General features: G+C 36.8%; 1 protein-coding gene across 3 annotated transcripts in view; it reads left to right on the top strand.

The window, feature by feature from the left end:
- LOC131034672 (chitin elicitor receptor kinase 1) overlaps positions 1 to 12,796 on the top strand; it is a 175,772-nt gene that overhangs the window by 19,992 nt on the left and 142,984 nt on the right. For all 3 annotated transcript variants that reach the window (XM_057966244.2, XM_057966243.2, XM_057966245.2), the window contains 2 exons: positions 6,543 to 6,636; positions 6,861 to 7,012. In XM_057966244.2, coding sequence (XP_057822227.1) covers positions 6,543 to 6,636; positions 6,861 to 7,012 — 246 coding nt within the window. The remainder of the gene's footprint in view (positions 1 to 6,542; positions 6,637 to 6,860; positions 7,013 to 12,796) is intronic.

The raw sequence follows: 12,796 nt of genomic DNA, 5'->3' as shown, positions 1-12,796 counted from the left end.
CTCCATTGACTTGAGCCACAATTTGACACCCTATTGGCTTACTCTATCTTTTCAAAGACCGGTAACTAGCAAAATCAAAGGCCCTTCTCTCAAGTATTTACCCTTTCATGCCTTCCAAGGCAAGGAAGGAGAGGAATAAGTGCATATTCCAAGGCAAGTTCTTGTCATAGGATATTTTTCATCTCCAAGGTAGAGGTGACAATTTCTAAAATTGTCAAAAGTAGAGTGAAAAAAATATCAAGGAAGAAGAATATTTTCTTTGCATGGGATAGAGACAATAAAAAATTGGAAGATCCTTAGCCTACCTCTCATTGATGGGTTATCTAGGATGATTTAGGCCCTTGATAACATAAAATAACATAAGATGGCAGCCTACACAAGTTGGCAACTGCAAGTTAAATTCCAATGGAGCCTCAAAAGGCAACTGAGGCCCCTTTTGTAGTGGGTGTGTCATAAGACATTGTAATGCCAATTTGATGAAGGCCACTTCCATGCAAAGTCATGCAATATAGATTCAATGAAGAGAGGAGACTCAAATGATTGCGATTCTCAAGATTAAGGATAGGGAATCAAAAAATTGGAGGATCAACAGTATCCTAATTGAAGCTTGGACTATATTTGACTTTTTAAATATTTTCAAAATCAATTCTTGCTTTCATGAGGGAAATAAAGTGGTTGATTTTCCATCAAACCAAGGGATTGATAAGAACAAAAAGCTAATCATTGGACATAGCATTGATGAGTGGTTGGGATTTGGAATTGTTTGGGTGTAGTGTCGAAAATTGCATACCCCTTTGTAATTCGACCTACATCTTTTGTAAGCACTTTGGTGTCCATTCCCCTAGCACCTGAGTAGGCTCACTTCAGCCCTTGCATCAGTCTTTTCCCTCTCGGATGCTCAAGACACCTTTTCAGCAGCTATCCTTCAGCTTTTGTGTCATGTTAGCTGCATGTTTCTCTTGCCGCTTGTCGTTTTTGAGCATGATTCGTTCGGTCAATAATGCGCTGCGTGGACGTTAGCGTGTCGCGCGTTAGTCTCACGACATCTTAACATTCAAATGCCGGTTCTGAGCGTGCCTTTCCACTTGTCACCTATCTTGGTCGGTGGAAACGGCTCGAAATCTTCTAAACAGATCGCCGACCTCTTCTTTCCCTCCTCTTCTCTCTTCTAAATCCATCTTTTCTCTTCTTTCAAGCTCTCTAGATTCTGGACACAATCTCTCTTATTCTTTGGGCTCTCACAGCTTTCTCTTGCTCTCTCTCTCTCACTTGCTATGACAGTCTCTAGTTTGCTACACCACTCTCAAGCTCTCGCAATATCTCTTGCAACTCTCTTGGATTTTGTCAAGCCTATTTGGTAATATCTATCTATTTATCTCATCTTTGAGCATCTTGGGATTTATCACATCCCCTACCTATTTGATCATTTTATCATCCTAGCTATTTATCTTTTGATCTATCTATCTATGAGACAAAATATGAATTTTCTGTTTTTTGAAGGATAAAAAATGTTAATAAGGTCTTTTAAGACCATATGTGATGTAATAAGGTCATTGAGACCATTGGATGTTAGGTCAAGTCCTATTAGGGTCATATTGTTAATATTGCTAAAAAAATGTCAAATTGTCAAAAGTTGTCATTTTGTGAGAAATAGGTCTCAATGGGCCAAAATTGATGTTTAATGGTATGTAAGGGTTTTTTGGATCTATTTGGACTTATCTAAGTGAGTTTGAGTCATGGTTTGGTCTAGGATCAAGTTTTAGGCAAAAGTTGCTCATATTGTCAAAAATTGTCAAAGAAAAGGTAATTAGGTGTTTGTTAGTCATGTTGGTTCAAAAGGTGGTTGTATCAGTTGGGAGGCCTTGGAGGCATTCAAATAGGCCCTTCCCACGACGAAAAGGAGGTTGGATGGTGATTTTGTATGGAGAACTCAGTTTGAAGTCAATTTGATTATCATTTTCTCTACAATTTTCTGTAAAAATGCTGCACTTTGCTTCATAAATTTATTATTTGGATGAATTGACATGTAAGAGTGGACTTGTTGGAAAGATATATGCGTTACTTTTCATTTGGGACCGGTTTGGTTCAAATTTATTGAGTTTTGATCCTTCTACAAGCGGATTTACCAAAACTGGTCTTAATACCTAGGTTTTGGGGCTTTGTCAAAGAAAAATGCACAACTCTCCATTCTATCAACGATTTGCTGCAAAACTTGGTGGAATGGTGAATATGGTAGTGTTACAGTTGGGTTTTAAACAGTTTTTGTAGGGGAAGAATTTAAGTGGAGTTTTGAGCATTTGAGGGCTTAACATCCTCATGTGTTAAGCCGGTTAGACAGGGTTTTAGAAGACATTTTGGAGTTTTGGTACCAAAATAGTCAAGAAGACCATAAAACCTATGAAATCCTTTCATGTTTGATATGCCCTTACCTTCCAAGTTGAATGTGCAGGTTGGTGGAGTGTCTAAAGGGTGTCTCTAGTGCATTTGGAGGCCTAATATGGCTCTTGAAGGATTTCGAACACTTTACTCCAATACATCATAGTTCGATTTTGACATATATTGTGTAAAAACGAAATGGGTGTCCAAAAATGGTTTTAGTTTTGGGTTATGACCTTTGTGTGAAAAGTTATTCCCAAAATATTGAGTTTGCTGCACTAAAAAGCATATAGGCTGTACATTATCAGTCTGTTTTTGGTCAAGCTTGTCCAAAACACTCTATGGTCATTTTGAGATATGTTCAAGAACTTCCAAAAAGGTATCTAGAAGTGGTCTTTGTTTGTGCCTAGGGTCAGTGAGTCAAAAGGTATGATAAAAAAACCTTCTGAGTAGGGCTACTAGAATCTAGTCACCCTAGAAAGCCAATGGTGTGAAATGGCCTAAAAGGGTTTTTTTCAGAGGTGGATTTGGTTGATTTGAGTCCATTTGGGTTTGTGGACATGATGGAATTCCTGCCCCTATCCTTACGAGTGTCTTTTGTTGTGTTGTCTCAAATTGCCACTTTATGAGACATTGTCACAGTCAAATAGTGGAAATCTTGGATTGAGTAACCTAGAGTTTGGGGTTTGAAACCATAGCCTTGGTGTGTGGTAGACCTTCTAATCCCCTCTGCATCAGCTAGTCATGTGGGGCCCGTGGCAGTGTGGGGACATAAGTCCTTTTCGGCAAGACCTTGCCCTTTGGCAAGACCAAACTTGCTTCCTGCCTATCCTTGGTGCTACACTGAAAAAGACTTGTTGGTGTGACATGCTTCACGTCTTGCTGATGAAGGTTCCCTGTTTCGACATGACATTGGACTTCGACAAGATGATTTTTGCCCCTTGCCAATCCCTCTGTGCTATAGCAATAAAGATCGATTTTCGTTGGGATGTGCTACCTGTCTTGGCGAAATGTTTCAAACAACAGAAATTGATGAAGATGATAGATTTTCTCCTCTCCAATGCAAGCCGAGAGGTGAATGGTCCACGTGGATTGGTTGACCATGGGTGATTGGATGATAGGGATGGATTTGCAGACCATGCAGAATGTACATAATGAACAAGTTTCCTTCAGGGTGAAAAGAAATCTTGTTTGCATAGATGGCTTACATAAATGCTCCCAATTTGGTAGTTTAGAAATCCAATCAAAATAGGTCGAATATGAAAGTTGATATGTCAAAGTCGGTGATTGCATGGATTATGCATTCAAATGAGGCAAAGGTCAATCCAATCTAGGCAGGGGGTTGGTGAATGCAGACAAATGTGCGACTCAAGATGTACAAGAGATCTTCTGTAGATCAAATCCCACTGCCATGAGAATATCAGAAGTTCTCTGTCAACAAGACAAGTTGATGCAGACCAGGTGAGGGTTACTAAAGTTAGTAACCTACTCTCTATAGTTGACCCTAGTGTAGAAGATAATGCATTTATGGGTGGCTATCTGTCTGAGAGGATGTACAGAGAATCCAATCAGCCCACATATATGATCTCTTGGGAGTTCAAGAAGACTTAGTTTTGAAATTCTCTTCTTAGAGGGAAATCAGGAGTGTAGATGACTGGAAGGAGATAGCTTTGAAGTAATATGACTGAAGTGTTTGAGTAGAGCTGGCAGAGATAATGAGAAGTATTCGAAGTGTGTGGAATTGAGTTTGCAAAAAAGACAAGGTGAGATAAAAGGAATAGAGCCTGCAGAAAAGTGTGTGTGATAGAGAAAAAGTTGCAGAGCAGCAACTGAACAGTGAAGTGTGCAGCAGAGAGGAAGGATCCAAAATAGAGCAGAGGAAAGTTCTGAGAAGTAGAAATAGCAAGGTAGTCACCCAGTGCAGAACAGAGAAAGAGGACTGAACCAAGCATGTATAGTAGAATGCAACCGTTAAGAGAAGAGACCAACAACTAGGGTTATTTACATTGTGAGAGGTGGAGAAAGAAGATTGACTGAGCTACAACCAGAGAACAGTGTGCAAAAAAGAGTAGAGAACATAAGGTTGATAAAAGGAGCTGACGGTAGAAGATAGAGTGCAGAGAACAAAGATTGAGAGAAGGGAAGAGTCACTCAGTCTCGAGTGTAGATAACAGATAGTGCAAGAAGCAAAACAACTGTAAGGTGTTACAAAACTCATTTATAACAAGGATTTTCATTGTATTAAATTGTTTACTGAATCATTGTAAATCTTTGGTGGGTTCTCAGAGCAGGGGTAGGTGCTCCTTTGGGTTTGTTAATGCATGATAGCTTTGGTAAGATAAATGATTGAATGCGAGATAAATGAAGTCTCTCATTCAATCATTTATCCTATCGATAAATTATGATGAAAAACTTCAAGCTATTGATCCTTCATTTGATGACCATTCTTCATTTGTATATGTTCAATCTACTTAGTTCGATCAATGCTTAACTATCGATAATCATCCTATAGCATAGAATATCGATTAATATCGGTTTACATTATAACATATGGATCCCAATTAATATCGGTTATCTTATTAACTGTGATCACCGAGTATTATCGGGCTAACAATGTATTCTGATTTATATCGGTTAATATATTAAACAGTGAACAATAATGGTTATCGGATTAAACTAATAAACACCGATTGGTATCGGGTGGCAAATTATGCATGCACCGATTGGTATTGGGTTAAGTATACACCGATTGGTATCGGGTGGCAAGATAAATATACACCGATTGTTATCGGGCTGTTAAGTTAAGTATACACCGATTGGTATCGGTTTGTTAAGCATACACCGATTGTAATTACAATGATAAGCCAAAGGGTGTGATCAAGTAATGTCTTGATCGGTCATGTCTAAAAACATGACCGGTCAAGGCATTGCTTGATCCTCCCTGCTTGCATATACATATCAATCTTGCATATACATATCAATCGACATTTGTGAGAAGATCATCGAAATCAATAAATGCTCCTCTCACCTGCAATATAAAAGAAGATAATCAGAGTTATCATATTAAATAGATAATACATAGTTAAAAGGAAAATAAGTTAGAATATAACTTGCATTTTGAATTGAGAATTGAATAACATTTACAGGGTTGACGCCCATAAAGCTAGGGGTTGGTGCTCCTTTGGGTTGGTGCCCAGAAACTTTAGGGGTTGGTGCCCTAAACATTGTAATCATTTATGTTGTGAGGTTGGATTGGAGCAGTAGACTCCACCAACATTTCTCACCAAGGTTTTTCCCCATCGTGGGTTTTCCTCGTATATCTTATGTTATGGGTTTGCCTTGTTTGTGTGTGCTAATTAGTTTAATATCTCTGCTCATAGTTTAATGGTTTCTGTTATTAAAGCTTAGATCACTTAGAAGAGTTAAAGTTTTTGATTACCACTGATTCACCCCCCTCTCAGTTGTCCATTGTGTTTATCAGTTGGTGCCTCTAGCAGGAAAGTGTCTCACAAATAGAATGAGGGGTTGGCTCCTCTAGTGGGTTGATACCTACGAATTTGTTGAAGTTTTTTTCAATAATAAGGGAGCTATTTTGCCATGGTTTTCTCCCATATGGGTTTCCACATGTATATCCTATGTTCTGCTTGTGTTACATAGTAGTTAAATTTCATGTGAATGTTGATATGAAATGAATATCCTTTGGGATTATCTTATGTGCTTTTGTTTAAAAGTTGAAAAAGTAAAATTTTAATGTTATATTGATTCAACCCACCTCCCCTTTCCCACCCTTTTCTCAGTATAACCGTGTTTTCAACATATTTTATTAGTTGTTTTTATTCAAAAAGCTGTCTTGATTAACAACACCTTTTGGAGAGCAAATATAATTTAACTTGAAGTACTATGTAGATCAAAATTATGTTAAACACTATTATTCAAACTATAAGACATCAAAGCTTGCAGATGCTTTGATTCAAGAACTTAATAACCTTTTTTAATGAAACGTCTCTGTATGTGATATGATCATTTCAATTCATTGTATTATCCATTCTCCTACGTTTGTCAGAATTCAAATTAGAAAATGAGATTTTTTTCATTTTTAGTATGGATCTAACTAGACAAGCACGATGCGTAATTAGTTTATGTTCTATTTGTCATGCCATGTACAGGTGCAGTTAATTGGATTTTGCACTAGAGATTCACTTTTTCTCATCTACGAGTTTGTAGAGAGGGGCACACTAAGTCAACATCTTCATGGATCAGGTGAGATATTTTTCACAGTCTTCATTGTGAGTTAAAGAATTTTCTTTACAGGTAATAATTTTGAGGATAATTTTTCAGAAACTGTATGTTTTGAAATGTTTGGTTGCAGTTTTGTAACTGTGTTGAACATATTTCTTTCTTATGTAAAATTTTTCATCTACTAAGTCTCTTCTAATCAAGTCCAAGCATTTGATTAATGTTATTTTCTATGTAATCAAATTTAGGATTTCCAACATTATCGTGGCCTGTAAGAGTTCAAATAGCTCTTGATGCTGCACGAGGATTAGAGTATATTCATGAACATACAAAGCCTACATACATTCACCGTGATGTAAAGACAAGCAATATTCTGATAGATAAGCAGTACCGTGCCAAGGTAAGTATTCATAGGATTAGTTACATTATATTCTTAGCTACCTAATTCTACATTCATTACATATGACACATATATAAATCTTTAGAAAATAGGAGTGGGTAAACAAAGAAACAGACATGAGATAACATCACATGAATAAAACATCATACAAGTAGGAATTTTTTTACTTGCATATTTACAGTGTACACTTTCTCCAACACATTTAGGCTTGAAAAACATATATACAAACTTAAAGGAAAATTTTGTGAACTTAGAATGTATCAATTGAACTAATGTATATAGGAAGGAATATGGGAGGAATGTGAGTTGAACACAACTTTCCACATGTAAGATCACCATTACCATCCTTAATCTAAAAGTTTAAAATAAATCTTCCATAATATTACATCTATCTTCCATAATATTACATCTCATATATTCTTACCTTAAACAATATTTGCTTAAATTCATGATTAGGCATATGTACAAGTCATGAATAGACATTATAGCAAAATCATTCTTTACAATTACAGCCCTCTTTAAATTAGTACGTATTGTCAAGATACATTTGGTCATAGTGTGGGCTCTATGTGATGGAGTGGGCTTAAATGGCACTGAACCACTGAGAGATCAGTTGTGACACACAAAATGTAACAATAAATTTTGCACTATCAAACAATATGAAGCTATTTAAAATGGGGGAATAAACCCCTTCTATAGTTTTGTACAATGTAATCTAATCCATCTTCAATCTCTTTTACATTTTATGTCCTAGATACCTTCGTGGAAGCCTTGATTACTTTATTTGTGTCTAGTTGTCACCTTGGTCTCATATTCATCTTGTAGATAAAGACTATTCAATTTCCAAATCATTCTCTTGGGTGATTAGTAAACTCCGCTAATGAAAATGGGTCAAAACCCTCAAATAGTGAATAAATGTGTAGAGAAGAGAATAACAACCAAAATAAAATTTTTGTTTTCTGTTGATCTGCTCTAATATAAACAACTTAATCAACCATGTCCAAAAATGGTACATACGCATCCACAGCCTGCAATATTGAGAGAGCCTCTTTTTGAATTGAAGCAAGTTATTTTCCCATGATATGACCACTTGATGTGCTTGTTTGAGTTGCAATGTGGGTGGAATCCACATGGATGGTCAACCTCTTGTGGGCAACATGCTAGTGGTCTAGAAGACTTTCTGTCATGTCCTCGCCTAAACAGAAAACAAATATAATGGGTTTTGTCTAACCTGCATGGAATAAATGGAAGATATCAGGGGACCCTCCATATCTAGTTGCAACTACACAAAGTCTGCTCTTACAAAGACCTTTTCACACAGTTAATCATCAATACAGATTTGAAAGATATCTTTGCTCAGATTGAAATTATCATAATTATTAAGGAGCAGAAGCTATGAGCAGCAATTATCATACAATAAACAATGATCATATTTAGTAGCAACAAATTACACAGGAGTAATTTCATGTATCAAACAATAGTTGCTTCCTTTGTGATTGGGTATGTCCAACGAAGCCCTCCTTAGATGATATAAAAGCAAGAAAAGGAGGAATAGAGGAAAAAAGGTCAGATCTGAATATGTGGGATTAAGAGGCAAAATTAAAACAAAAGATATGTTATAGATATTGTCTAGTAGGGAGTGATATAGATATTGTCTATATATCGATTTGAGATCATTACTTGTTATTATCTAACCTTAATAATTGAATAAGTATCTATATATGTATATATGTTTCCTTGGTTATGGTTGTAGGATCTAAATCAAGGCTCATACTATTTAAAAGAGATATTTTACTTGGTAAAGATACAACTTTAACCATGAGTCATCTCTTACTTTATTGCAACTGTGATTCTAGGTAAAAATATAGGGTAAATCCGGAAGGGGACCGTTGATGTGTTTTTATGCACATGCGAACACAGAATTAAATACCAAGGTATCTTATCCTCTCTTGAACAAAGTCTCTCATATGCTATGCTTTGTGATCAAATGAGACAACTCCAAGGTTACGAAATGTTAGGTCTTGACTTGTGGATAAGTTCAGTGGTTTGATGTGATAATGCTGGAATCACAAGGGGACTTACGTTGTACATGAATGCACAATCTTATCATGGATCAGGATAGGTATGTAGATAACTTAGGATTTAGCAATGAAGCTCCAGACTTTATTCTTAATTTCTTACTAAAAAAAAGGGGGAAAAGGAATAGGGTTTAGGAAATCTATTCTAGGCCTAGGAATGTCGGAAATGGTGAACAAATCTAGTGGAATCAAACTAGGCAAGGTCTCACAAACACATATTGACACAAGCTTAGCGCAATCGTCTAAGGTATACTTAAAGATTTTCAGGCTATCACCGTCAAATGTTGACACCATCCAAGTTGATGCTTGTCAAGGGACGCGGAATAGTTGAAGTTAAGCTTACTTAAATTTCTAGTTGACCACACAAGGCGCACTTACCAGCGGCAAGAAGCTAGTGGTATGGATTAAGGATTCCACACAAATATATTCAACAAGTCTTTCGCTCTATCTAACATACATGAAAATAAATTCTAATCTAAAATACTAATCTAACTTGGAGGAATTGAGGACCATGAATGCAAAGACAACATTTGAAGAGCAAAACCACCAACAATTGAACAATGATTATGATTCAAATAGTTGCAGCATATACCATCAATTCTACAAAAACTCTCCCTTACAAATGAGAGACAATGAGGCATATATAGAGCCTCAAAAGAAATGAATGGCTCAGATTGATTTGAGATCAATGACCAAGATTACAAGATAACCCTAATTAGGGTTTGTACAACCACCATTACATTGGCCAATAAGAAATGAGGGTAGGTAAGATAAATAATATTTGATGTAGCACCATGTGTCACCTATTTCCTCCTTGAATAAATGTTGACTTGGCACCCTTTGATTGAATGAATGGTGACTAGGATGCCACCTCATCTTGCCTTGTACACTCTTCATCTTCACAATGTTTGGAATTCCTTATGATATTTTGCATTCCATCCTTATGTTAAGGAATTCCATGAATTGTTCCCTTATGTTTGGAAAATTTCCCAATCTTGGAATCCTGAAATATTTCCTTGACGCACTTTGATATTGGAATTCCTTGATGTAGTTTTGGATTTCTTGATGTAAAATCCTTTGTGTTCATTTCTTGAACTTGCTTTCCTTAATTTGTTCACCATCAAAGTGAAGTCTTCTTCATGATTGATCTAGTCCTCATCTTCACCTTCTGGAATCTCTATCCGGAAATCCCCATCCAATCTTTGAAGTATTGATCTTCCTTATCCGCATTGCGTGCATCCTCCTTCACCTCAAGCCTTGATTATCGTGCTTCCTTTCCTCATAACAGTCCTGCAAAACAAATAAGCATTGAATCAAACACTAGTATGATAAACTTAACTTCAACCTTGGTGGGAAATTTATCTGCATATGGACTGATCATTCCTCAAAACCAGCTGCATTATCCTTGTCCATTCTTCACTTGGTAGAAATTTGATGCCTGTCTGGACAACTTCCTTCCTTTGTAATTCCACCTTGCAGTGGAAATCCGACCCTCATCCGGACTCATTGTCCTTGAAAATCTTGTGTTGAGTGGATCACCATTCCATGGAGTGGAAATCCAGACACCATCAAGACTTTGTTCCTGACATTTGTCCCAACATATGATAGGTAATCTTAGAAAATTGTAACACCAATTCTGGAAAATATGAAGGTTCGGATTGAAATCTAGAAGATTTTCCTTAAGAAAAACCGATTTTCAGACTTAGGATAAGTCTGATCATAATTGCTAAGTTTGAAGACACCCATTTAAACTCAGAAAATGTATGGTTTGGTGCCCAAAAATGAATGTCCAGGTCTGGAAATATCACTTGGAGGTCTGAAAACACTCAAGAAGTGACTGATTTTTATATCAAATATCAAAGTTGTAATAAAAGTCTGATTTTCTGAGGACAAAGTCTGAATACGCCCTCCAATGCCTGAAAATACTCAGAAAATGGTGTATTGAAGTCTGATTTTTTTGATTCTTAAGTCTGAATACACCCTTCCAAGGTCCAACAATGGCTACCCAATGTCTGAAGACAACCTGCAACTTTAATAAATCAGTCATTTAAACTTGTTGCAGTCATAGGAAACACCCGTGTTTGACGAATTTCACTTTCCCAAATTGAAGTTTGTCAAATCTGGGCACCAACAAAGCGCTGGTAAAAAAATATCTAAGTTTGAAGACAAATCTGAAAGTGAAGTTTCAGACTTAGATCAGCAATGGAAGCTTCACCATATGCCCAAAAAAACTCATAAGAAATGATGCCCAAGTAAAATTTTCCAAGTTGGCAAGTGGCTGGAAATGAAAATTAGTTTGAAGAGAACCTGCAACTATGGAGTTTCAGACTGTAACAACAATGGCAACCTCTTAAAATGCACTGAAAAATTCTCCAAACAGCCCTTAACCAAAATCGCCTTAGTGTGGATGAGATGGGCAATGAAGAATAATTCTGAAAATGTGTTCCCAGCCAACAATGGAGGTCAAATCACTCCCAGCAATGGCGCCCAACAAGGTCTGAAAATAATAGCAGCCCCTTGACACTAAAAAAATATCACCAAAATTCATCAAGATATGGAGGAATCAGCCTCCCAAATAAAATCGCCCAACTTCAGCCATGGCGCCACCTCCCAAATCTGAAAATTACTCTAAAAAACTTGCTCCAATGGCTGTCGAGAAATATCGCCCAACTAGGAATAGGTAGAAAATGAACAACAAAACTAACTTTCAGCTCCAAATGTGTCAAGTAGACACTTCACCAAAATCTCTCAGCTGGAGAAAATAACCCAAATTAGCAACTTAGCAATCACACTTAGCAAATATAATGATATTTTAATGCTAGTCACCTCTCTTTAAACATGTTTTCACCTTGCGTTTTCATCACACAAGCAATGTGGGATAAAACATTTGCACTTTTACACTTGTGTTGGAAAAATCAACTTGCCTGGGAAATAATATTTTTTAATTTTTTAAAACATTGCAAGTCATTAAATTATTTTTTTTAAATTTTTAAATAATTGTCAACACTTGTAAAAACAATTAAATTTGGGGTCAATTTATTTAAAATATTCCAAAATTTAGATCAAAATTAACCCTTGGGGGAAATCGCCCCATGTTGGGATAAAAATCCCAATAAAAACTCATTAAAAATCATTAAAATGCTCTTGGGGGAAATTCGCCCCATGTTGGGATAAAAATCCCGACAAAATTTCATCAACCTTGCACATAAAATAGGCCAGGGGAAAATCGGCTTGGGCATGGATAAAGAATCCACACAAAAATTCACTTCATTTGCAAAAAATACCCCCTGGTGGAATTTCAACCTCAATCTGGATGAAATCCGGACTCAAAATTCATCATATTGCTCTCAGTGGAAAATCGACTTGGGCATGGATTGAGAGTCTGCACAAAAATGTGCACTAACTTGTCACAAAATAGTCTGGTGGAAAACTGATCTAGGCATGGAATCAACCTCAACTTCATCCGCACTATAGTCCGCACTCCTGGTGGAAAAACGAAGGCAGTCTGGAAAAATCTTGATACAGCCAAATTTTAATGTTTCCAGGGGAAAAACGACCCAGGCACGGATAAACAGTGGTGGAAAATCATAGGCAGTATGGATTTCAGGGGAAACCCATGTGTAGTGTGGATATTGAGTGGGGGAAAAGCATGGGTAGTTAGGAATATGAGGGGAAAAGCACCTCTAGCATGGAATTTGACCTTCTA

Source organism: Cryptomeria japonica, chromosome 5 (assembly GCF_030272615.1).
Source record: "Cryptomeria japonica chromosome 5, Sugi_1.0, whole genome shotgun sequence".
Lineage (NCBI taxonomy): Eukaryota > Viridiplantae > Streptophyta > Pinopsida > Cupressales > Cupressaceae > Cryptomeria > Cryptomeria japonica.
This window is presented reverse-complemented; position numbering and strand designations above follow the sequence as displayed.